This window comes from Pelobates fuscus, chromosome 6, assembly GCF_036172605.1.
Source record: "Pelobates fuscus isolate aPelFus1 chromosome 6, aPelFus1.pri, whole genome shotgun sequence".
In the NCBI taxonomy this organism is placed as follows: Eukaryota; Metazoa; Chordata; class Amphibia; order Anura; family Pelobatidae; genus Pelobates; species Pelobates fuscus.
In genome coordinates this window covers 1103735-1131015 of record NC_086322.1, presented here as the reverse complement: position 1 = coordinate 1131015, position 27281 = coordinate 1103735, and the positions used below count along the sequence as shown (strand labels likewise).

At 47.6% G+C, this 27281-nt stretch overlaps 1 protein-coding gene across 3 annotated transcripts in view; it reads left to right on the top strand.

Moving 5' to 3' along the window:
• LOC134614079 (peptidase inhibitor 16-like) overlaps positions 1-27281 on the top strand; it is a 254845-nt gene that overhangs the window by 58498 nt on the left and 169066 nt on the right. For all 3 annotated transcript variants that reach the window (XM_063457496.1, XM_063457495.1, XM_063457494.1), the window contains exon 4: positions 24773-24882. In XM_063457496.1, the coding sequence (XP_063313566.1) occupies positions 24773-24882 (110 nt within the window). The remainder of the gene's footprint in view (positions 1-24772; positions 24883-27281) is intronic.

Below are 27281 nucleotides of genomic sequence, written 5' to 3'. Positions count from 1 at the left end.
CGCATGTTTGCCCGTACCGCTTCTGGAATGCGGTATGGCGTCTGGCGCATGGGTAGTTGCCCTGGGGTCTCGACCCGGTGAGTTGCCAGAGGCGTGTATCCAGGTACATTAGAGAACGTGTCGCGTTTCTCTTCCAATAGTTGCTGTACCTCGATCCGCTCCTGTGGGCTCAGCCGATCTCCCAGCGTAACCTCCCCTAAATCTCCCGACAGCTGCCCATCCCCCAGCAAATCGGGGAGGGGTAAGCTGTCAAACTCTTCCGTGTTAGGGGCACAGATGGCGGTTACCTCCTCAGTACGCTCGTGGTAGGGCTTCAGCATGTTCACATGGAGCATGCGTCGCCCCCCAGTCCCTGTGCAGGGGCCGATAATATAGGTGGTATCGCATCTTTGCTCCACCACCTTATATGGGCCCTGCCAGGCGGCCTGTAACTTATCATGTCGGACAGGTTTTAAAATTAGTACCTTCTGCCCGACCTGAAAGCTACGGTCCCTGGCTCCCCGATCATACCATGTACGCTGGCGGGTCTGGGCCTCCTGAAGGTTTTCCCGTACCGTCTTGGTCAACGCTTCTAGGCGGTCCCGAAAGGCCAACACATATGGTAGGATGGGAGTGCCATCTGTGCTCCGGTCTCCCTCCCAATGCTCTCTAATAAGATCCAATGGGCCTCGGACCCTCCTTCCAAACAATAATTCAAATGGGGAGAACCCTGTGGATTCCTGCGGCACCTCCCGGTATGCAAATAGGAGGTGCGGCAGGAATCGTTCCCAGTCCTTGTGGGTCTCTGCGAAGGTTCGGAGCATCTGCTTCAAGGTACCATTGAATCGTTCGCAGAGCCCGTTCGTCTGGGGGTGGTAAGGGGCGCTGATAATAGGCTTAATGCCACAGATCTTCCAGAGGTGTTGGGTGAATTCTGCGGTAAACTGGGTACCCTGATCCGAGATAATCTCCCTGGGTAATCCCATCCTGGAGAATATCCGCATGAGGGCATCCGCGACCGTCTCAGCGTGGATGTTGGTCAGAGCCACTGCTTCTGGATACCTGGTGGCATAATCTACGACCGTTAAAATATACCGTTTTCCTGACGGGCTAACTTTATTGAGGGGGCCTATCAGATCCACCGCTATTCGGCTAAAAGGTTCCTCTATTATGGGTAAGGGGTGAAGTTTAGCCTTCCTGCGATCCCCCCTTTTTCCCACTCTCTGGCAGGTATCGCAAGTCGTGCAATATCTGCGTACTTCCTGGCTAATCCCTGGCCAGAAGAAACTCTGGGTTAGTCTGTACCTGGTGCGACTAACCCCTAGATGTCCGGATAGCGGAATATCATGCGCTATCCGGAGTAATTCAGCCCGGTACCGCTGTGGTACCACTAATTGTCTCCTCGCTATCGGGTCTAACCCCGTAATCTGTTTGGTTGTTTCCCTGTATAAAAGTTGTTTATCCCAGATAAACTTCTCTCCCTCCGCCCCGGGGGAACCCGTGCCAACCTTGTCCCTATACACCTGAAGCGTGGGGTCTGTTGCGACTTCAGCTACAAATTCATTAGGTGGAGCCCAGGGGACACATTCTAGAGGGGGGTTAGGGTTGCTTACCTGGACCTCCGGCAGTGTGTTGTGGTCCTGGGTGCGGGCCTGTTGTCGGGTGACTACAGGGTTGACCTCTCCTGTGGTGGGTGACTGGGGCTCAAAAGCAGAAGTGAGCCTCCCCAGATCGTTCCCCAATAAAACCTCCGCCGGTAAATGTGGCATCAACCCCACCTCCACTTCCCCTGCCCCCGCTCCCCAATGTAAATGTACCCTTGCTGTAGGTAGCCGGTACACTGCTCCTCCAGCTACCCGGACGGCAACAGTTTTGTTCAGTTTTGCCTGATCTGAAATCAGGTGGCTCTGTACCAAAGTGATGGTGGCTCCCGAATCTCGTAATCCCCGGACTGCTGTACCATTCAGATATACCGTCTGTCGATGGTGCCGTAGATTATCCACATTGGCCTGGACCGGATCTGCCTCGTGCAGTACCTCCCATTGTTCCACAGTAGTAATGGGGACTGCGGAACCATATGGGGTGGTGACTAGGTCCTGGTAGTGGTGGGCTGCGGCCGCCCTGGGTGGAGGTGGGCCTGGACGAATCCAGGTGGAACGGTCCCGTAGCTGTGGGCATTCCCTTTTATAATGTCCCCACTTCTGGCAGTGATGACAGGGGCCAGCGGTGGGTTGTCGGAACCGGGGCTGTGCAGCGGGTGGTGGAGGTGGTGGTAGCGGTCTCGGTGGAGCTGGGGTGTAGTTGTTTCCCCCGAATGTTTTAAAGGTTGCTTTTGGAGCTGCAGGTTTTTGTGACCTGCGTGCATCCAGGTAGTCATCCGCTTTCCTAGCCGCCTCGGTAAGGGAAGTAGGGTTTCTGTCCCTTACCCATTCCTGGACCTCATTGGTTACTCCCTCATAGAACTGCTCCATCAGCAACATTTGTATTACATCCTCCATAGAACGTGCCTTGCTAGCTTGCACCCACCCGAGCGCTGCCCCCTGTAATCGGCATGCCCACTCTGCGTGCGAGTCCTTCTCTGTTTTCTTTAGATCCCGGAACCTCCGCCGGTATGCCTCGGGTGTTATAGCATACCTGGCGAGTATAATTTCTTTCACTTTACTGTAATTCCTTATTTCGTCATTAGGTACAGTCCGATATGCCTCTGCTGCCCTCCCGGTTAACCTTCCGGCCAAAATAGGTACCCAGTCCTCTGCGTTAATTTTATGCAGTGCACACAGTCTTTCAAAGTCTTGCAGGAAAGCGTCTATATCTTCCTCTGCCTCCACATATGTTTTAAAAGCCTGGTATGGTATTTTAGGCTTACCTTCCTGTGGCACATTAATTGCAGAGCTTTGTTCTGGTGCCTGTGTCCTTAGGATGAATTCTTGTACCTCGGCCATTGTCCTGGTAACAATTTCTGTTGGGGGGTTTTCCCCATAAAAGGATAGCCTGAACTGAACCTGCCTCTGGAATTCCGATCCTTGTGGTGTTCCTCCCGGCTCCCTCTGTGCCGGAACTGAATCGCCCTCCATTCTGTACTCTGCCATGAGTTCTGTAACAAGTACTGCTTTCTTCTTATTGCTGGCTTGTATACCCCTTGCCTCTAGGAGGTCCTTTAGCGTGGAGCGTTTTAGCGCAGAAAAATCAATCTCCATCCGTACTCCATTTACGCTTGTTCCTCTGTGAGTTTGGATCCCAGCGCTGCCAACCAATGTAGCGGAGAGCCGATCTTGCACAGCTATTCTCCACTAGAGATTCCAGTGAGGCTCAGGAACAAGGTGATGTTAAGTCCATAGGCAAGGTTTCCAGCAGTATCCCCATCGCAATCCCAATAACTGGACGACACACAGTTTCAGGAGTAGACTGACAAGCTTTATTCCACAGTTCCTTATAAAGCCCTCTCCCATGCAAGGGAGGAGGTTCTAACACTTAAGACATTATCCAATCTCTAAGTAGTAACTTCCCACAGATCTCCTCCCCTCCTCTAGCATCATAATCCCCTTATTGTGTACACAGTTTTCCCCGAGTTTTGGATGTACCCTAAATACTTGGGGTACATCCACAAATCCAACATCCCCAGATAGCTCTATTCTGGGGGACCAACATACTTAAAAATTAGCCCATTCGGATGAATGGTTCGTGAGATATGGGGTTCCAAAGATTTGACCGACCGCATGGGTAAAGTATCCGAAAACAGTTCCATGCATTTTGGCCCTGCGGTCGGTCACAAACAAGGGAATGAAAACAGGCGAATTGCCTGTGTTATAGAGCCTGGAGAGGGTTTGAATGAATTCCCTTGTTTATGGGGCTCTTTCTACCGAACGGCGGGTCATTCGGTAGTTTCCATACGAATTTCTGGAAGTATGGAGGTCTCAGCGGTGTTTGCCTAGTCAAGTGTCCGATTTTAGTTCCAGACACTCGACGGCAAAACACCGCTGTTCGGTAGTTTAAGATGGCCGCCGCCACGTGTTTGTTTCCCGAATGGCGGCCACCCAGAGGACAAAGAATATATTACACTGATTGCCAATTACCCGTTTGCAACATTGTTGCAAACTGTAATTGGAGGCACACTCATTCCTGGGTGGTCTGGTTGTTCGGTAGTTTCATTCCCTTGTTTTATTTGAATGATTCTACCGAACAACTAGAGGAATACAATTCTTTACATACATTTAACTGTCATTATACCCGGATACCATGCTTTCTATACATGTACATACACATTAAACCAGCCATATGACCAAATACACTTATTCTCATACATGTCGTGGGACAGCCCGGTACCAATCCGCTACACAGGGTTTTTCTTTTTTTAAACTTTTTATTTGGAGTTTTGCATGATACAGACATAGAAAACAAGTAGAAAAACATATATGGTGGGTATCAAAAACAAAAAGGGGTGTAAAGAAATAAGTGTACAAATAACGCTCATCATATGGCTTGATGCCAGATAAACCCAATGGTGATACATATACAAACAAGGAATCTATGAATTGGCCCAATTGCCTAAAACACCCTCATTAGGATGAATATAGAGTGCCCAGAGGACCTGCCATTGTCATCGTTATGCCATTTTTTCCATGGGAGTCATTCAGGATAATTTGTTGGACCAGCTTCTGTCTAGGGGGCACTTTATCCACCAACCCATTTTTAGCCAGTAAACTACTAGCTGGTATAAGATGGAAAATAATTTTTATATGAGTGTGACAGTCCCTTTATCCCTGAATTTTAAACCCTTTGTTCGACTAACCGTTCGTATGGAATAAAATGCACCTTTATTTTACTGTTGGCCGTTCGAATAACTAAATATGTACCGAACGACCAACCAACCAGACCTGGAGCATGGCGCTTGTTAACCCCAATGACCTTATTAACACCTCTAAAAACCACGAACACCCTAACATTCTAAGTGATCAACTGGGTGGTCAGCGTTCGTATACACGAACTCGTGGCGGCGGCCATCTTGGGATAGAAATGTGGCCAGTGGTGTTTTGTTGTTGAGTGTATGGAACTAAAATCGGACACTCGACGGCACGAACAACGCTGAAACTTCCACTCCTCGTTCTGTTCGTTAGATACAATGTACCGAACCAGTTACTCTCAATGCTCATGTGTACGAACAGCCACATTCGACTCTTTTAATGTATTTTGACTGTACGAAAGAGACCGACCGCACAGCCTAATCCTCTGGAACTATTTTGGGCATGAAAACATGTGTGCGGTCAGTCAACCGAGACTTCCACCTAACTCTTGAACCCCTGAACTGGTCTGGGTGATTTTTCAAAATGTTGTTCCCCCAGATCAGGGGATATATGTTTACATTTGCAAAAATGGGTCAAAACTTGAGTTGATACAGTAATTACCTCAATTATCTCCCAAACAGAGGAAGGGTTTGTGTACAGTATCTGGGAGTGTTCAAGTGTAAAACTCTGTTTTTATTGGATTGTGAATTTCATGTCCTGTGCCCCACAAGGTCCACCTGGGTGGCAACCTTGTGGAGAAAACTGTATAAAAGACCAGTATGTGCCATTAAACCTTCAGTTCTTACTTTATCCTCAATCTAGAGTCTTGTCTCTTATTGGGGTAAACTGCTATAAAACTATCACACTAACTCTTGTAAGAGCATCTCTACTTGGATGACTGCTGGGAATGCTGTGAATACCCATCACACTCGGGAGAAGGACACCCTCTAGCGGTGAGAACCCCTCTACTCATCGGGGTAACTGCTACAATGAGGCCTCAGTAGCCACTTTCAGAGCATAAATAATACAAATGTTTCCACCATGGGAAGTTCTAACCCTGGTAGAGAACTCTATATTTGGTGGGTTGGTGATAGCTGATACCATAAAGCATAAAAGTAAAGGGTTACTTCAACCAACATGACCACTTTTACTTTTAGACAAGGTCATGGTGGTAGGGGTCTGTATGCACAGCCTTTCTGCACATTTGCGCCATGGGCAAGTTAATTAGGTCACACGTGACCTAGGCAGGCCAGATATCTCTTCCGGCCTGCTAATTTCAATTCTGACAAAAATTACATCTGTCATCAGCACACACAGCACACAGGAAACAAACATAGTACGCTACAAATGGGAACCGACATCTCTTATCCCACCCTTGTCATCTCAGACGCCCACTAGTGATGTTTCCTAGTACAGTGCTGCACAGTGCGACTGATGTTCAGCGTCTCCATGCTCTCCATGGAGGTGCTGAATGTTCCCCATAGAGATGCAATAATTCAATGAGGAGATGCTGATTGGCTCAATGCGGCGTTTTGCTGCACATGCGTACTAGACTCCCGATGCTTTCCAAATGGAAATCATTGGTTTGGCTGAGATTATCAAGACTGAGCCATAGAGGGCCAGCCATGGCAAGACCTGCGACTGTGGTGGGAAAAAAAGGTAAGTTTACCACCATTTTACTCCAGAGATAGGGGAAACCCTAAACCAGTAGTGTTACTTTAATAGTAATTCAGTTTTTCACCAATATTTTATGAATGTGGGACATGACTTGGAACCCTCTCTGTTTCTGCAAATATATACAAGTGTAAAACATCTCTATTAGGGTGAACCCTACGCAGATTTTATGAGCAATGAGGAAGTTAATGCAGGTAGATACCTAGGATTTCAGTTAAAAGTAGGGAGGATGGCTTTTATGTATTTTACTTACCCGGTGATGTATTTCCTTGTTGTACATAATGAAATACTTCGGGAAAAAAAAATTCACTAAAATGATTGAATTCTGATCAGAATGCATATTCTCATATAAAATTGATTATGGTAGGGATTCAGTCAATTCACACAGACTTGCAACAATAACGACACACAGTTCTGGGAGTACAACTGACTTTAATGAGCCAAACTCTGCCTTTTATGCTCAGACGCCAGCATGGGGTACAAACCGCTCCCAAGCATCCCTGTGTCTGGGAGATAATTGAGTCAAAGACTGTTAACTCAATTATCTCTCCGTTACAGGGAACATACAGAAAATATACAAAACACAGCAAAAACACATTCAAATGGAACCCCAAATGTCCTATATCCCCAAATAGCCTGGATCCGAGCGCCCAAGTTGTCCAAATAGCTCTCAGATCCATCCAGTGTAGGGGAATCGTCATCGGGGTAAAGTTCTGACCGGCCGGCCATAGGTTGTAGCCCATAGGTTGTAGCTTCTTAGGAAGCGAATGTTCCCCCCCCCAGTCAAAAGTGTCTTTTCCCTGAAGAGCGCTCTCCTGGTTTGCCTGTAAGAGGAGCAGGCAGTGGTACCATTTCTCCAGGGTTCACAAGCTATGGTATCTGAAATTAGTTAATGAGCAGGGGGAAGTCGGTGTTTGGGAAGTATAAAAGGGGAAATGAGTCTTGTGTTTGCCTACTGTGCAGCATTACTCCAGTGGCCATCTGAGGAGTGGCTGTGGCAGACCGCCTGAGTGCCTCTGCCAATCGCTGCTTTCTAGTGCTCACCAAGTACCATAAGCACCGCACTGGACACCATCAGCACTGTAGACCTTTATCCCCCTCCAGAGAGTGTAGCAGGTTAGCTCTTACAAGAGCTAGTGATATAGCCGGTAGAGTAATCCAAAGCAGGTATAGCTGGTATTGCTGCTCCCTACAAACATTAGATGAGACTCTATGTTTAGGGTAATCAGGAACTCTTTTAATGGCAGCCACAACTGGCCTCATATGTAGGTCCCCATGCAAAGGTTTGGCAATACATATTTCAGGGGCATTCCCCACTGGACCTGAGAGTACACTACAGTAAAAACATATACACGATTAGATTGGCTCTCAGGTCCAGGACACTCCCATACAAAATAGGTTAATCCCTCCCCTGTGCCTGAGAGACAATTGAGTCAGGAACTGTATTAAACTCAATTATCTCCAGGCACAGAAAACACACATTTTAACAAACTCCCGAAAGTACCACCAAAACACATGAATCCCACAAAAGTCACTTCCCCTGATAACCCCGATCTGGGGGACCAACATATCAAAAAATCACCCAGATCGGTTCAGGTGTTCGGGATTTCCATGGAGTTCATAATTCGGTCTCTTTCGGGAGTTCACAATACAACAGAAATACGAATGCAACCAGTTCGTTTGTACATTTATTCTGTGTCTCTTGTTCGGGAGTGTGTCCACTGAACGCCGCACTTCGCCGTGTTCGCGCCGTTGATTGTCCGATTATAGTTCCATGCACTCGACGACCAAACACCGTTGTATGTGTTCGCAGCTAAAGATGGCCACCGCCAGGAGTTCGCACATATGAACGATGACCACCCAGCCCATTACCCATTAAGTTGCGGTTTAGAGGTGTTAATAGGGGTAATGAGTTGCACACTGCACTTACGGGTGTAGCGGAGCTGCAATATTAAATCCCAATATCTCCGCTGGTAAAATAGGTAATCCAAGGAAAGCACTGAAAATGAAGGCAATATCCCCAACCCCCCCAGTAACTGGATGAAACACAGTTTTGGGAGTCAACTGATGATTTTATTCATAAGCTCCAGTATTTATGTGGTTCCCCATGCAAGGGGTTTCCTTAATTACTTTACAGGGGTTGTACAGTAGGGAAGAGGAACCGCGCCCGAGATAATTAATATATAAAATATACGTACATAAAAAGTATAAACGGTTCTTATAAACCCTCAGAGATAAAAACAGAGAGAAAACATCATAGTGTAATATTGTTAGGTGGTAGAATAAAATATTGGAGTGAATTAGAGTAATATACACTCACATTTGGTAGAGCTATCCAGGAGCTCTACCGTAATTCGCTTGGACGGAACAATCCCCATCTAAGGATCTATATCACAGCGGGTAACTCCAATATTCCAATAATAGTAGCGATATGGAAGGAATATAAAAAGAAAACTCCAATAGTATAGTATGTTCTGATGCAAAAGTTAGCATTTAGTAATTATAAAAAAAACCAGAGTGAGGAAGACAGAATGATCTATCAGATTACGCAGAAAGAGGCTAAGCAAGTTATAAGAGCTTCCAAATCACACACAGAAGAGAAAATAGCACAGTCAGTAAAAAGAGGGAGAACTTTTTTTAGATAGATAAATAAGAAAAGAAAAGTAAAACAAGGATTAGTTAGATTAAAAACAAAAGAAGGAAGGCATGTAGATGAGGATAAAGGTCTAGCTGACTGCCTCAATGAATATTTTTGTTCAGTATTTACAGATGAAAATGAAGGAAAGGGACCTCAGTTAAGAAAAAGGATAAATGAGTCATTTATTACACGTGAGTTTACAGAGGAAGAGGTTCTATTTCAACTGTCAAAAGTAAAGACAAATAAGTCAATGGGACCTGATGGAATACACCCAAAGCTATTAAAAGAGCTTAGTGGTGTACTAGCAAAACCATTAACAGATTTATTTAACCAATCATTGATAACAGGAGTAGTCCCAGAAGATTGGAAGTTGGCAAATGTTTTGCCCATTCACAAGAAAGGTAATAGGGAGGAGTCGGGCAACTATAGGCCTGTAAGCCTTACTTCAGTAGTGGGGAAAGTGATGGAAACCATGTTAAAGGATGGGATTGTTGAACATCTAAAAACACATGGATTTCAAGATCAGAGACAACATGGGTTTACTTCAGGGAGATCATGCCAAACTAATCTTATTGATTTTTTTGATTGGGTAACTAAAATTATAGATCAGGGTGGTGCAGTAGACATTGCTTACCTCGATTTCAGTAAGACTTTTGACACTGTTGCACATAGAAGGCTTATCAATAAACTACAATCTTTGAGTTTGGATTCCAATATTGTTGAATGGGTGAGGCAGTGGCTGAGTGACAGGCAACAGAGGGTTGTAGTCAAGGAAGTATATTCGAAGCTTGGGCTATTCACCAGTGGGGTACCTCAGGCATCTGTACTTGGACCCATTCTCTTTAATATTTTTTTTAGTGATATTACATGGTAAGCTATGTATTTTTGCTGATAATACTAAGATATGTAACAGGGTTGATGTTCCAGGAGGGACAAGCCAAATGGCTAATGATTTAGGTAAACTAGAAAAATGGTCAGAGTTGTGGCAACTGACATTTAATGTGGATAAGTGCAAGATAATGCGTCTTGGACGTAAAAACCCAAGGGCAGAGTCCTAACCTCAACATCTGAGGAAAGGGATTTACGGGTGATTATTTCTGATGACTTAAAGGTAGGCAGACAATGTAATAGAGCAGCAGGAAATGCTAGCAGAATGCTTGGTTGTATAGGGAGAGGTATTAGCAGTAGAAAGAGGGAAGTGCTCATACCGTTGCACAGAACACTGGTAAGACCTCACTGGGAGTATTGTACGCAGTACTGGAGACCGTATCTTCAGAAGGATATTGATACCTTAGAGAGAGTTCAGAGAAGGGCTACTAAACTGGTTCATGGATTGCAGGATAAAACTTACCAGGAAAGGTTAAAGGATCTTAACATGTATAGCTTGGAGGAAAGACGAGACAGGGGGGATATGATAGAAACATTTAAATACATAAAGGGAATCAACACAGTAAAGGAGGAGACTATATTTAAAAGAAGAAAAACTACCACAACAAGAGGACATATTCTTAAATTAGAGGGACAAAGGTTTAAAAATAATATCAGGAAGTATTACTTTACTGAGAGGGTAGTGGATGCATGGAATAGCCTTCCAACTGAAGTGGTAGAGGTTAACACAGTAAAGGAGTTTAAGCATGTGTGGGATAGGCATAAGGCTATAAGATAAGGCCAGAGACTAATGAAAGTATTTAGAAAATTGGGCAGACTAGATGGGCCGAATGGTTCTTATCTGCTGTCACATTCTATGTTTCTGTACCGAATGACCGTTCGGCAGATAGCTGGGGTCTGAGCGCATACTTCGTGAAAGTACCGCGCAGATCCCAGCCCAATCAGCCAAACGCCGCACAATATACACTTTAATATACATTCCTCATAAAAGACACGAATACATAAGTGGAGAAAAAGTACCGAAAGACCGGCGCTCCCGAACGACCTGGAAGTTGAGCGGTGTTCGTGCCGTTGAGAAGCCGATTTTAGTTCCAGGCACTCGACGACCAAACACCGCTGGGCAAAAAGGGAATCCAAGATGGCCACCGCCTCGTGGTCGGTAGCCGAACGACGGCCACCCTGTGAATCAATTAACAGCCGATAGATACATTTTTGCAAGCAGTTAATGGGAGCCACACGACCCCCTGTGTGTGGGCTCCCATTCGGTACTTTGTTCGTTTCACGAACAGTGTTGAAAATCACTGTTCTTGAAACTACCATATGAATGCTAGCAACTTTCGTGCCACTAGCATACGAATTCCCTCTTTCACATTTTAAGCAAACACATCAAACACCATATATAAACCAGTCTCTTTAGGGCAGCCCTCAAAGATAAAGAAAAAATAGTCTTACGTGGCTAGGTTTGCCACAATGCTCCCCCAGAACCAAGCCGGTATACACAGTCTGATCCCAACGGATCGGCTTGGGGATGTCCGGAGGAGTACTCACAGATCATTTTTCAAGTTCAGTTTATCTGGATAACCCGTCGGCGTTACCGTTTTGCTTTCCGGGGCAATAATGAATGGTAAAGTCGATTGGCTGCAGCGCCAAGCTCCAGCGCAGCAGCCTGGCGTTGTCCCCAGCCACACAGTTCAGCCACACCAAAGGGTTGTGATCTGTGAGTAAGGAAAAGGGTTGCCTGTACAAATAAGGCTGCAACTTTTTGAGGGCCCACACCACGGCCAGGCATTCTTTCTCAATGGCGGCGTAGCTTACTTCATGTGGTAATAATTTTCTGCTTAAGTGAGCTACGGGATGTACTCCGCCATCTGCTCCAACTTGGCTCAGCACTGCTCCCAATCCAAACATTGAAGCGTCTGTGTGGACAAGAAATCGTTTAGTTGGATCAGGAGCAGCAAGTACAGGTGCATTGGTTAAAGCAGTCTTGAGTTGTTGAAATGCCTGATCACACTCTGGGGCCCAGATGACCTGTCGAGGAAGATTTTTGCGGGTCAAGTCAGTAAGGGGTTTGGCCAGGGCACTGTAATTGGGTACAAACGCCCGATAGTATCCTGCGGTACCCAGGAAGGCTAACACTTGGGTTTTTGTCCGGGGAGTAGGCCACTTAGCTACAGCCTCTATTTTGGCTGGTTCCGGTTTTTGCTGCCCACTCCCTACCCTGTGCCCAAGGTACTGTACCTCTGCCATCCCTATATAACACTTGCTGGGTTTTAGCGTCAACCCTGCCTCTCCAATACGGTCAATGACAGCTCCAATATGTCGCAGATGGTCTGTCCACGTCTGGCTATAGATTGCGATATCGTCCAGGTATGCACATGCATACTCCTGGAACCCATCCAGTAGCCGATCTACCATCCTTTGAAAAGTAGCCGGAGCATTTTTCATCCCGAATGGCATGACTCGAAACTGGTACAGGCCAAACAGGGTGACAAACGCCGACTTGGCGATGGCATTCTTGGCTAAAGGAATCTGCCAGTACCCTTTGCACAAGTCTATCGTAGTGAGGTACTGGCCTCTTGCCATCTTATCTAGCAGCTCGTCTATCTGGGGCATCGGGTAGGCATCAGACACTGTTTTGTCATTAAGCCTCCGGTAGTCAACATAGAACCGTGTTGTGCCATCCTTCTTGGGTACTAGCACTACCGGCGATGCCCAGGGGCTTTCGGAATGTTCGATAACCCCTAGCTGCAACATCTCTTCCATTTCTTCCCTCATATGTTCCCTGACTGCTTCAGGGATGAAAATGAAGGATAATGCCTGGCGCATAGGTAGCTGTCCTGGGGTCTCTACCCGGTGAGTGGCCAGCGGAGTGTACCCTGGTAAATTGGAGAAGGTGGCTCCCTTAGCCGCAATTAACTCCTGTACCTGGGCACGCTCCTGAGGACTTAGTCCCCCAGCTGAACCCCCGTGGAGTTCTCTGCCTGATCTTCTCGCTCTGATAAATCGGGTAGCGAAGATTCTCCTGATCCTCAGAGGCCGATGCGCATATAGCTGCCACGTCCTCTACCCCTCTCTCATAGTAAGGTTTGAGCATATTCACGTGGAGCATGCGTCTCTTCACTACCCCTGAGCATGGGTCAATCACATAAGTGGTGTCACATCTCTGTTCTACCACTTGGTATGGACCCTGCCAGGTGACCTGCAGCTTGTCATTGCGGACAGGTTTTAAAATCAAAATGTTCTGCCCCACCTGAAAGCTGCGGTCCCTGGCTCCCCTATCATACCATTGGCGCTGGCGTTGTTGGGCCGCTTGGAGGTTTACTCTTACGGTCTGGGTTAGTGCCTCCAAGCGGTCCCTGAATTCCAGCACATACGGTACAATGGGTATCCCATCTGTACTGTTTTCCCCTTCCCAATGTTCTCTAATTAAATCTAAGGGTCCCCTCACTCTCCTCCCAAACAGCAATTCAAAAGGAGAGAACTCTGTGGATTCTTGAGGTACTTCTCGGTACGCAAAAAGCAGATGGGGTAAAAATCTCTCCCAGTCCTTATGGGCCTCTCCAAACGTACAGAGCATCTGCTTTAACCCCTTAAGGACCAAGCTTCTGGAATAAAAGGGAATCATGACATATCACACGTCAAGTGTCCTTAAGGGGTTAAATTTCCATTGAACCTTTCACATAACCCATTGGACTGAGGGTGGTAAGCAGAATTCACAATAGGCTTAATGCCACATAGTTTCCAGAGTTGGTGGGTCACTTCGGCTGTGAACTGCGTACCCCTATAGCAGATTATCTCCTGGGGAAACCCTACCCGGGAAAAGATTTTCATTAAGGCTTCTGCCACTGTCTCTGCGTGAATGTTAGAGAGGGCCACTGCCTCGGGGTAACGGGTGGCTTAATCCACCACGGTCAAGATGTATTTCTTGCCGGAGGGACTAGGTTTGGGTAAGGGTCCTATTATGTCTACGGCCACTCTACTAAACGGCTCTTTTATAATGGGCATAATTTGGCCTTGTGTCGGTCACCCCTTTTGCCTACTCTCTGACAAATATCACACGTCTGGCAGTATTGTCTGACATCCTTAGATATACCTGGCCAGAAGAATGCATGGGTCAGTCGGTACCTAGTTGGGGTCATACCCAGATGCCCAGACAATGGGATGTCATGAGCAATCTTAAGGAGTTCTTGTTGGTATTTCTGAGGGACTACCAGCTGTCTAGTAGTAACATTTACCGATACCCCACTACCCTTTCAGCAATACGATACAATAACCCCTTTTCCCAGGCGTACACAAGTCATAGGAGTTACATTGTTACATTGTCTCTTACCTGAGCCTCAGAGTGTGTGGATGCAGCCGTGGTGCGAGCCTGTGTCCTTGTGGTTACCGGATGCGCCTCTTGGAGAGGTACAAAATCATTCTGCCTAGGTCGTTCCCCAATACCACATCTGCAGGCAGCTTTTGCATCAAGCCCAACTCTACCATCCCTTCCCCCACAACCCAATTCAAGTGTACTTTTGCTGTTGGCAATTGGTACATCGCCCCCCCCCCCCCCCCGCTACTCGGACTGTCACGGATCCGCCGGTATGCACTGAGCCTGGAACTAGATGAGGTGCCACTAGGGTCAGAGTGGCCCCCGAATCTCGGAGCCCTTGTACTTCTTTCCCCTTAGGTTACCATCTGGCGATGAGGGTGCCTATTGTCTGTGGCTTGTACAGACATCACGTCATGCAGTATTCCCAGGGGCTCTTCGGTGTGATTAAACATCCTGGGGTGCTGGCTCTGCCTGGTAGTGGTGCGTGGCTGCTCGTGGTGCTGGGTTCGGTCGTACTTGGCTCCATGCTTGACGGCTCCGGTTCTGCGTACATTCTCACGCCATGTGGCCCCATTGCTTGCAGGTATGGCACGGAATGTTAGATCGGCCATTGTATCGGGATGGTGGAGTTTGCCCCCAAGTTGCTGGCCGAAATGGTGCTGCTGTGGGTGCGGTGGTAGTAGCTGTAGGTGGCTGGGTGGTGGGTCGAGGATACTGTAGCGGACTAGCCCCTGTACAAGAGTCTGCCCTGGTTTCCTGGAGGGGGCTGCTTGCTCGCCGCCTGCCCAGTGATTATGGTCCCGGGAAGATGAGACCCTTTATACACTATGGCTGGACTTAATGGCATTTTAGGTAGGGCACCACTGGGCCTTTAAGAACCAGTTAAGAGCATATAAAATAATATTGCAAAGACTTCAGACTATATAAATTATGCAGCAAAGAACATTAAGCTGTCTGCAAGACTGAGGGTTTTAAAATGCTTCCGGTACTTTGTTTCTGCATATGAAGCATTCGTGTGATTGTTCACCTAACACTGTACTGTCTCCCTGCATTCGGTATACGAACTAAAGTACCGAACAACCGGACTACCCTGGTGTGAAGTGTGGCTTTAATTTACCTCCCTGTATGCTCGTTCCATTCCCTTGGTTTAAACGCACGAACACTCTGCTATATTCCCTGGGTGGGCACCATTTCGGCAGCCGAACACGTGGCGGCGGCCATCTTAAACCCGCGAACAGCGGTTTTTGGTCGTCGAGTGTCTGGAACTCAAAACGGACACTCGACTAACCGAACACCGCTAAGATCTCCAGGACTTCAGAACGGCCCGTCGTTCGGTAGGATGAATCCCACGAACTAGGGGATTCATCCGACTACAAACTTAACCATGGCATAGCCTTTCGAGACTTTTGATGCACAACAGAGACCGACCGCAGGGCCAGATCTCATGGAACTATTTTCGGCTACTTTACCCATGCGGTCGGTCAAATATTTGCTTCCTCATAACTCCCGAACCCCTGGTCTGATCTGGGTGATTTTTGAATATGTTTCTCACCCAGATCAGGGCTACGAGGGGGTACCACATTTAAAGGTGTACCTACCATATTTGGGGTACATCCAGGAATTGGGGAAAAGTATGTACTTTATAATTATGTTAACTGTTAAGCTAAGGGGAGGAGATGTGTGGGAGGTAACGTCTATGTGATTGGTTACTGTAGTAATTGTGGTGAGTCCCTCCCCTGCATGGGAGAATGCCATAAAAGCAGGAATTGTATCATTAAACTTCAGTTCTACTCCTGATACTGTGTGTCGTCCAGTGATTGGGAAAGATTACTATGCTGTTAGGTTATTCACTCAGTGTGGATATTGTGCCTGGGATTATTGCTGGTTCCTGAGCCACACCTGGACTACCAGCGGTAATAGTCTGTGAGAGACCAGCGTTCCGCTACAGATACCCTCGATTGAGGTTACCATAATGTCTCCTGACGTCATAGTGCTGGTCCGCCAGTCGTGCAGCTTCTGTTAGGGTGAGGGGTTTTCTGTCTCTCACCCATTCTTGTGCCTCTGGTGTCAGCCCATTGAAAAACTGCTCTAACCATAGAAGCTGGTGTAGCTCCTCCAGAGTGGTAGCTTGACTGACTTGCATCCACCCCTGGGAGGCTTGATCAAGCTTGTGTGCCCATTCTGCGTGGGAATCTTTATCTGGTTTGCGCAGCCCTCTAAACTTGTGCCGGTATGCCTCTGGGGTAATGCATATCTCTCCAATATAGCTTGTTTCACTTTGGCATAATTTTTACTGTCCTCTCTGGGCACGGCTTGGTATGCTTCTGCTGCCCGACCAGATAATTTGCCTGCCAGTAAGGGTACCCACACTGCCTGCTCCAGATCATGCAGGTCACACAGTCTTTCAAAATCCTGTAGGTACCCATCAATCTCATATTTCTCTTCACAAAATATTTTAAAAGCATGGTGCGGTATCTTTGGCTTTACCTGGCTGGTGATCGAAGCAGCAAAATATTCTGCCCTGGAGGGTTAATCCTGCGGTCTGTGTGCCATCACATACTCCTGCACATCTGCCATCAGTACCGTCAGCATTTCCAGAGGTACTGGCTGGGGTAGGAATTCCAGCCTGGTTCTCATCTCTTTCTGGAATGGGGTTGTTACGACACTCACCGCCAAATTAGATGAAGCCGCCGTTTAGTCAATAATCCCCTTTTCCAGAAATGCAGGTTCTGCACGGCCGACCGCCAAACTCCCGAACGGAGTATAAGGGAACGCGGTAACGCCCAACCATAAAATCAGCCGAACTCCTTTCACGGCTAAAATAAACTAAATGCGCTTTCCAAGTAATAATTCCCCCCACAAACGAGACCAAGCTCCGTCTTGAGGGTAAAACCGGATTCTGTTTAATGGGGGCTACCTTCCTGGTATTTATGCAGGTCTCCCACCTGGTGGACACTCCCCTAGGGGACCATATGGAAGACTGTAACACATATTGGACAGTAGCCAATCGCAGTGGCTTAGGTGTAAGCCCTCCCCATTACACACATAAATCCCTCCTCTCTATCCTGGAGATAATTGGGAAGAAACCTAATTACCTCCAGAGATAGAGGCAAATAGCCGTTTTAAATACAGTAATAAAAATACATTAAAATGCATAAATGTGAAAATACCGAAAATATGTGTTTCGTGTAACGTATCCCCAGATAGCCTGGATCTGAGTGCACATTTCTACCGAATAGCGCTCAGATCCAATGTACACAGTTCAATCGCCATGGAGTCAAAGTCTCTTACAAGTCTTTTGGTATACGATTGACTCCATGGGACGGCTATCTGGGCGAAGTCCATACGTATGTTACAAACTCCCGAACGGACGGTAGTTTTCAGCGGTGTTTGGTAGATAAAGTGTCCGCTTTTAGTTCCATAGAATACTCGCCGAACACCGCTGATCCTTCTCGTGTTCCAAAATGGCCGCCGCCTTGTGGTCGGCATACGAACGACGACCACCCATACGAATAGAATAGAGATGTCTCTGCAGTTAACCACAACATTCTAATTGGGGCCAATAGGTTAACCAGCAGTACACTCCTCTCCTGGGTGGCCGTCTGTTCGGTAGTTTCAATCGGTATTTCGAGAAACACACGAACAGGGACATACGGACAGGAAATCAAACGAAATAAAGGCAAACAGACGAACTGGCAATCTTAGGCTGTACAGAGGGATCTGTCACAGGGGTCTCTTCCATGTCGGGTGTAGGAGTAGCACTGCGAGCTCTGTCTCCCTCCATCAGTTCAGCAATAAGTACAGCTTTCGACTTATTGCTGGCTATCATACCCCTGGCTTCCAATAGCTCTTTCTGCATTTGCTATTTCAATGTAGTATAATCTATCTCCATTCACCTCTGCATTTGTTTCTTTGTTGCACACAAATTGCCATTCACTTTCCTGTTCGGCAGTTTCAATTGCACGAACCACGCTTTTCGGCTGTAAGGTTGGATCCCGACACTTGCCACCAATTGTAGCGGAGCTGCAATATTAAATCCCAATATCTCCGCTGGTAAAATAAGGCAATCCAAGGAAAGCGCTGAAAATTAAGGCAATATCCCAAATCCCCCAGTAACCGGACGAAACACAGTTCTGGGAGTCAACTGACGATTTTATTCACAAGCTCCAGTATTTATGTGGTTCCCCATGCAAGGGGTTTCCTTAATTACTTTACAGGGATTGTACAGTAGGGGACTACATGGGGAACTGAACATACAGGATATTTCTCCCAACATGCACTGCTGTACGAGAGGGATACTCCCACTAGAATATCCTGTTAAGTGGATTATCCCTGTGTACAGCAGAACTGGCTTTTTACTTAAAAATCCATAACTTCTATTTTATTTGTGCCACTGTACCGAATGACCGTTCGGCAGATAGCTGGGGTCTGAGCGCATACTTCGTGAAAGTACCGCTCAGATCCCAGCCCAATCAGCCGAACGTCGCACAAAATACACTTTAATATACATTCCTCATAAATGTCACAAATACATAAGTGTGGAAAAAGTACCGAAAGACCGGTACTCCCGAATGGCCTGGAAGTCCAGCGGTGTTCGTGCCGTCAAGTAGCTGGTTTTAGTTTCAGGCACTCGACGACCAAACACCGCTGGGCAAAAAGGGAATCCAATATGGCCGCCGCCTTGTGGTCGGTAGCCGAACGACGGCCACCCTGTGAATCAACTAACAGCCGATAGATACATTGTTGCAATCAGTTAATGGGAGCCACACGACCCCCAGTGTGTGTGGGCTCCCATTCGGTACTTTGTTTGTTTTACGAACAGTTTTGAAAATCACTGTTCGTGAAACTACCCTATAAATGCTAGCGGCTTTCGTGCCACTAGCATATGAATTCCCTCTTTCACATTTTAAGCAAACATATGATATCAAACACCATATATAAACCAGTCTCTCTTGGGCAACCCTCAAAGATAAAGAAAAACTAGTCTTAGGTGGCTAGGTTTGCCACAACGGGTGGTCCAACTGTTCGATAACCAAACAGAATAAGTACAATCCGTTCAGTAAGCCCCATATACCGAACCACATAAGGGAGCACGTACGAACAAAGCCTTTCCACAGTCCTGAACCAAGGTCTAATACATGGGCCATAGTCCTGGGGCAGGAGGCTGGCAAGCAGGCCCCTCCAAAAGTATGTGGCGAGGTTCTGTTCGCCACAGTGGCCACTGGAGGTGTCCCTAGGGGGCAATGTAAACACTGCCTTTTCCCTGGAAAAGACAGTGTTTGCATGAAAATGTCTGCAGGGAATGATTCTACTCACCAGTAACAAATACATTAAGCTGTAGTTGTTCTGGTGACTATAGTGTCCCTTTAAAATTCCAACTACTAGACGGCTCGAAGATTCATTATGTGGTTTCTGGTCAGCACTTGTAAGCCAGCAGCCAAATTAAAATGTATAAAGGCCTGTGGGGTCAAAATGACCCCGATATTACAATACCTTCCTTATGTCACCAACATCAATGCCTTAGGTGGGAGCACGTCTACTAAAGCAAACAGTCTGAGGCATCTCACTCTAAATAAAAACCAGGAAGTGGGCTGGTTTAGGTTCTCTCTATAAGGGCACAAGATGAGCTAAACCATCTTGAGATCCAAGTGTGGACTCACTAAATGGCAAAATAATTGTAGTTTTCTGCCTCTGTTTTAGTTTAGGACAGGGGTGGGGAACCTTTTTTTTGCTAAGGGCCATTTGGAAATGTAAAACATCACTTAGAGGCCATACACAATTATCAAATTAAAAACTACCCTGCTGTATTTGGTCAAACATTTAATTAACTCACTCCTACTGTGATGGCTGAAACTGCTTCTCTTTGGTGATGCGTGTGGTGTTAGCTGTATTTGTGATGATGTAGCTACTCGCAGTGTGTGTGTGAGGGGCTGCAGGGTATGTAAGAGGGGTGCAGTTTGTGTGGGGGTGTGGTTTTTGGGAGTTGTGTAGTGTGTGTGTGGCGTGCAGTGTGTGTGTGTGTGTGGGTGGTGCAGTATGTGTGTGAGGGGTGCAGTGTTTGTGTGAGGGGCGCAGAGTGTGTGTGTGAGGGGTGAAGTGTGTGTGTATGTGTGTGTGTGAGGGGTGCAGTCTGTGTGTGTGAGGGGTGCAGTCTGTGTGTGAGGGGTGCAGTGTGTTTGTGTAAGAGGTTCTGTGTGTGTATGTGAGGGGTGCAGTGTGTGGGTGTGAGGGGTAAAGTGTGTGGGTGTGAGGGGTGCAGTGTGTGGGTGTGAGGGGTGCAGTGTGTGGGTGTGAGGGGTAAAGTGTGTGGGTGCGAGGGGTAAAGTGTGTGTGTGAGGAGTGTAGTGTGTGTGAAGGGTGCAGTGCGTGGGTAACAGTGAGTGCGTGAGGGGTGCACTAGGGATGTGAGGGGGTGTAGTGTGTGTGAGGAGTGCAGTTTGTGTGTAAGGGGGCATTGTGTGTGAGGGGTGAAGTGTGTGTATGTGTGTGTGAGAGGTGCAGTCTGTGTGTGAGGGGTGCAGTGTGTTTGTGTAAGAGGTTATGTGTGTGTATGTGAGGGGTGCTGTGTGTGAGGGTTGCTGTGTGTGTGTGAGGGGTGCAGTGGGAGTGTGTGAGGGTGCAGTGTATGTGGGGGGAGTAGTGTTTGTGAGAAGTGCAGTGTGTGTTTGAGAGGTGCAGTGTGTGAAGGGTGCAGTGTTTGTGAGGGATGCAGTGTGTGTCTGAAGGGTGCAGTGTATGTAGCACTCCCCATCTCCTCCCTCTTCCCTCGCATCTGCCCTAGCCCTATATTTCTCCAAGGTCGGATCCTCCCGGGTTTCCCTCCCATACAACTCTGGTGTATACCAGCCTAAGGGGGCCTGATCTAAGGTGCAAGTCGGGGGTAGAGAGTCTTACCTGGGTCTCAGCAGCAGGTGGTTCGGTTTCTGCGGCACGGGTCTGGGCACGGGTCGTCACAGCATTAACTTCAGCAGGACCCATGGGAGCGTATGCAGAGACAAGAGGGGCCAGGTCATTTCCAAGGAGGACGTCAGCTGGCTCATGATCCCCACATTCACATGTCTAGCGCCCACTCCCCAATCAAAATGTACCCGGGCAATGGAAAGGCGAAACACAGCGCCTCCGGCTACTCTCACAGCCACAGTGTCTCCGGTGTGTTGGTTCTCAGATACCAAGTGCTTTTGGAGCAATGTCATGGTTGCACCGGTATCCCGCAGACCGCTGACCTCCTTCCCGTTCCCTTTAACCAGCTGTCTATGTTGTTGGTGGTTATCCCGGTGGGCAGCTTAAACAGGGTCTGCCACGTGCAGGACGCCCCAACATTCCTCCTCCTCTATGCAGTGGGCAGCAGGCGGATGGTAGCGCTGATTTTCGCTGATGGGTCTCCTCCAAGACTGGGCCTGGTTGGCGTTATTCAGCGGGCACTCTGGTCATTTGTGCCCCAGCTGCTTGCACCCAAAACACCGGATGGGTTGCGAGTAGTCCCGTGAACCGGGGTGGCTGCGTGTAATTATTAGCTGGAAGGGGTGCTGTGGTGTGTTGCGTCGGTGGTTGGTAGACGGTAGCTGCTGGTGGTGCTGCTGGTCGGTACTCCACTCTGGTAGGAGTGTCTTAACACTAGCACTGTCCAGTTTACGGGCATCCGTGTACTCATCTGCCAGACGGGCTGCTTCATGCAGGGTGGAGGGTTTACGGTCCCTTACCCACTCTCTGACGCCTGGGGATAACTTTTCAAAACAATGTTCCAATAGGAACATCTGCAGCACCTCTTCCCCGGATACGGCTTGACACCCCGCCATCGAGTGAGCGGCTGTGCGGTGTACCTTACATGCCCATTCCACGTAGGAGTCCCCAGTTAGTTTGGCAGTGTCTCTGAACCTCCTCCAGTATGCCTCTGGTGTAACGGCATACCTGGAGAGCAAAGCTTCCTTTACAGCCACATAATCCCCGATCTCCTCATCAGGAATGGCCCGAAAAGCATCACTGGCCCGGCCAAATAACTTTCCGGATAATATGGTGACCCAGTCTTCTGCGGGTACCTTGTTTAGTGCACATTGCCCCTCAAAATCAGCAAGGTACCCATCAATCTCCCCTTCTGTTTCATTGAAGGATTTAAATGCTGCAAATTGTACCTTCTTTTTCTCTACCGGGGTTGCTGGAACTGGGGCTGCTGCAGCACCGCTTTGGCGTAGCAGGTTGGCCTCCACAGCTGCTATGACCCGGTCAATGATTTCTGTAGTCGGGTTGGGACCATAATGGGCCAGTCTGATTCTTACCACCCTGTCAAAGCTTGCTTCTTCGGGGGTTCTGTCAGCTGTGCTGGGCCCATTGGTTCCTTCAGTCCCTGGTACTCCATCCATCTCTGTCAATATGGCAATAATTTCCCTCTTCCTGAGGTTACTGGCTTGTCTGCCTCTTTGTTCCAATAAATCTTTATGGGTAGCTCTTTTCAGCCTTTGGTACAGTATTTCCATTAATTCAGGATGTGTAGCTGTCTCTCTGGGAGATGAGGATCATCCCGTCGCTTGCCACCAGTTGTTAAGACACTCACAGCTTAAATAGATGAAACCGCTGTTTAGACGATAATCCCCCTTTCCAGAGATGCAGGCTTTGCACGGCCGACCGCCAAACTCCCGAACTGAGTGTAAGGGAATGCGGTAAACTCACGAACATAAAATCAGCCAAACTCCTTTCACGGCTAAAACAGACAAAATAAATAAAACAAAATAAATCCTGTGCAGTATGTGTGTGAGGGTTGCAGTGTGTGTGTGAGGGTTGCAGTGTGTGTGTGAGGGTTGCAGTGTGTGTGTGAGGGTTGCAGTGTGTGGATGTGAGGGGTGCAGTGTGTGTGAGGGGTGCAGTGTGTGTGGGGGGTGCAGTATGTGTGAGGGGTGCAGTATGTGAGAGGGGTCCAGTGTATGTGTGTGGTGCAGTGTGTGAAAGGGGCACAGTGTGTGTGTGTGTGTGTGTGTGTGTGTGTGTGTGTGTGTGGTGCAGTGGGTCTGTGAGGGGTGCAGTGTGTGTGAGGGGTGCAGTGTGTGTGAGGGGTGCAGTATGTGTGAGGGGTGCAGTGTGTTAGGGGTGCAGTATGAGAGGGATGCAGTGTGTGTGTGTGTGTGTGGTGCAGTGGGTCTGTGAGGGGTGAAGTATGTGTGTGTGGTGCAGTGTGTGTGAGGGGTGCAGTGTGTGTGAGGGGTGCAGTATGTGTGAGGGTGCAGTGTGTGTGAGGGGTGCAGTATGTGTGAGGGGTGCAGTGTGTGTGTGGGGTGCAGTATGTGTGAGGGGTGCAGTGTGTGTGTGGGGTGCAGTATGTGTGAGGGGTGCAGTGTGTGTGAGGGGTGCAGTGTGTGTGAGGGGTGCAGTATGTGTGAGGGGTGCAGTGTGTGTGAGGGGTGCAGTATGTGTGAGGGGTGCAGTATGTGTGAGGGGTGCAGTGTGTGTTAGGGGTGCAGTGTGTGTTAGGGGTGCAGTGTGTGTGAGGGGTGCAGTGTGTGTGTGTGGTGCAGTGGGTCTGTGAGGGGTGAAGTATGTGTGAGGGGTGCAGTATGTGTGAGGGGTGCAGTGTGTGTGAGGGGTGCAGTATGTGTGAGGGGTGCAGTATGTGTGAGGGGTGCAGTGTGTGTTAGGGGTGCAGTATGTGAGAGGGATGCAGTGTGTGTGTGTGTGTGTGGTGCAGTGAGTCTGTGAGGGGTGAAGTATGTGTGTGTGGTGCAGTGGGTCTGTGAGGGGTGAAGTATGTGTGTGTGGTGCAGTGTGTGTGAGGGGTGCAGTGTGTGTGAGGGGTGCAGTATGTGTGAGGGGTGCAGTGTGTGTGAGGGGTGCAGTATGTGTGAGGGGTGCAGTGTGTGTGTGGGGTGCAGTATGTGTGAGGGGTGCAGTGTGTGTGTGGGGTGCAGTATGTGTGAGGGGTGCAGTGTGTGTGAGGGGTGCAGTGTGTGTGAGGGGTGCAGTATGTGTGAGGGGTGCAGTGTGTGTGAGGGGTGCAGTATGTGTGAGGGGTGCAGTGTGTGTTAGGGGTGCAGTGTGTGTTAGGGGTGCAGTGTGTGTGAGGGGTGCAGTGTGTGTGTGTGGTGCAGTGGGTCTGTGAGGGGTGCAGTGTGTGTTAGATGTATAAAGAGGTCTGGGATATTCACATAAAAGGAGAATAAAAATAATTTTAGATTTGACAAAGTAAAAAAATAAAAATAGTCTAAACCCACTCTGTAGCGTACTTAATAAAAAAAATAATAATGTCTGTCTGTTGGTGTAACACCAAGAATCATTGATTACACATATCAGGTTAGGAGGCATTCAGATTTGTCATGGGCTTCATACCCGCATGAAAGATGCTATAACCCTATCATTCTAAGCAGGCCTAGCTCTCATCACTATCAGCCATCTGTCAATAATTTATCTGAAGTGGCCCAACGGTAGAGAACATCCAGCACAGTGACACGAGTTTACTTACCAGGGTAAGATACAGTGCAGCTTGAACGGTTTATTTTCTTTACTATTCTTTAGATGGTGTGGGCCACCACAGAACGAATTGGATGTGGAGACCATTTTTGTGAGACGATTGAAGGATATGATGAGCCTAATGTTTATTTTATGGTCTGTAACTATGAACCACCGTAAGTTTCATTCAGTTCCTATTATTTTAATGTATTCTCTTTTCATTGATCACCTGTGCACAATGTGGCAATTGGGCCTACAAGTAACAAGTATTTTTGATTAATTGGGTAAAACAAAATTAATTTTTATTGTGGCGAAAGTAACCTCACCACTGGCTTTTAGAGGGGCCTGTTTGCCAGCCTCTTACCCTGTGACTATGGCCCCTGTGTTAAACCCTGGTTGAAATCACTGTGTGTGGCCTTTTTGGACTTGGACAGTAACACTTCTGTAACAGATCCCCCTGTTGTTGGATCTGTAATTGTGTGAACAAGCTGTTCGTGTAATATCCTTCGGCTAATTGACTGTATTATATGTTATAGTAAGGGCCGTTCGAATCACACATTTTCTACCAAATGCCCGACCACCCAGAACAGAAGTGTGGCACTCATTAACCTCCCTGACTCCAGTAACACCTTGAAAACCGCGAACACTCCATCGGTTTAATTGCTATACAGGGTGGTTGGCGTTCATATGCACGAACACTTGGCGGCGGCCATTTTGTTTAGTCGAACGCACTCAGCGGTGTTTGGTCGTCGAACGCGTGGAACTATTTCCGGCTATTTTTTTCCACGAACACCACTGAAACTTCTATCTTTCGTGCGTTCGGCTAAACTCATACGAACAGAACGCTCTTTCTCCAGAATAAACTCACGAACAAGCCGCATCTAAAGAGTAAGCATGAACCGATCCGTTTGTGCAATTTGAACTTTATTCGAATGGAAAGATAGACCGACCGCACAAGCCTGAATCTGTGGAACTGTTTTGGGCATGCACACAGGCGTGCGGTCGGTCCAAAGAGACTTTCAACTATCGCCTATTTTGGATATGTTTGTCCCCAAGTTATGCTGTTTATAAAAATAAAAGTTTTATTCATATTGTATGTAGAATCGTGGAGTTATAAAAATGTATGATTTTGCAGCTTGGAGATAATTTAGTAGATACAGTAAGTTACTCAATTATCTCCTAAGGGTGGGTGTGGGTGTCTCCCTTGCATGGGAGAACTGCGTTAAAAGAGAGTACCTGCCATTAAACCTTCAGTTCTTCTTCACCCTCACTCTAGAGTCTTGTCTCTTATTATGGGTAACAGCTATACAGCTATCACACTAGCTCTTGTAAGAGCTTCTTCACTTGGATCACTACAGGATGCTGAGAATACTCCTCACTGATCGGAAAAAGGACACCCCCCAGCGGTAGAAACCCCTCTACTACCCAGGGTAACCGCTACAACTTCAAACTCCTAAAGTGGTTCGAAGCAGCACTTCGAACTCCCGAACAGTCAAAGTGGTTAAAAGCGGCATTCTAACACGTGGCAGCGGCCATCTTAAGCCGCAAGTACAATGAGCGGTGGACACTTGATGGCACGAACACCGATAACTACAGTATTTACCTTCCATGGATGTTCAGCTATTCGAACGGGAGTAGAATGGCGTTTGGTAAGAATAAACTGCCAAACAAGAGACATACACTGACTTTACACACGAACGACTACGTTCGGTATTTTGAATTTGAATTCCCAAAGAAAACCATCTGCACAGCCTGATTCTCTGGAACTGTTTTGGGCATGGGACCATGCATGTGGTCAGTCAAAATGTGACTTCCATAGAATTCCTGAACCCCTGAACTGATCTGGGTGATTTTTGGATATGTTGGTCACCCAGATCAGGGCTATCAGGGGATTTTAACATTTATGGGGATTTATGTGTTTTGGGGGCACTTTTGGGGTTTTATAGAAATACGTGTTTTTTTCTGCCTGGAGATATTAGAACTAATACAGTATCTGACTCATTTATCTCCCAGGCAGAGAGGAGGGATTGTGTGCTGTGTGTGGGAGTGTCATGCCTTGTAACCTTATTGTTATTGGTCTGTAAAGTTGTAAATCAGTCTACCATCAGGTCCATGTGGGCATACCCCTTGCATTGGGATTGCCATATAAGGCCAAGTGCGGCACCATTAAAAACTAGTTCCTCTTCACCCTTAACATAGAGCCTCATCTCGTGTGTGGAGGGAACAGCTATATTCACTCTGGGGATTGCTATACTCATTATACTCCCCTGGGTTCTAATCATAAGCTCTTATAAGAGCTGTTCCTGCTATACTCTCTGGAGTAGGAGAGGTTCACCCACTGGAAGCTGGATCCTGGTCTTGGGTCCAGTCTGGGTGGGGGATGGCGAAACCCCAACCAAGCTGCGGTGGTTTGTGGGGATCTAGAGTGCTGATGGTGTCTTGTGGAGTGCTTGGAGTCTTCGGTGAGCACGAGGAGCATCAATTGGTGTAGGCACCCGGACAGGGTGCCAGACAGTCTGTCACATTTGGTGGCAACGATTGTTCAGGAGTTTCGAAGTGCCGCTTTGAACCGCTT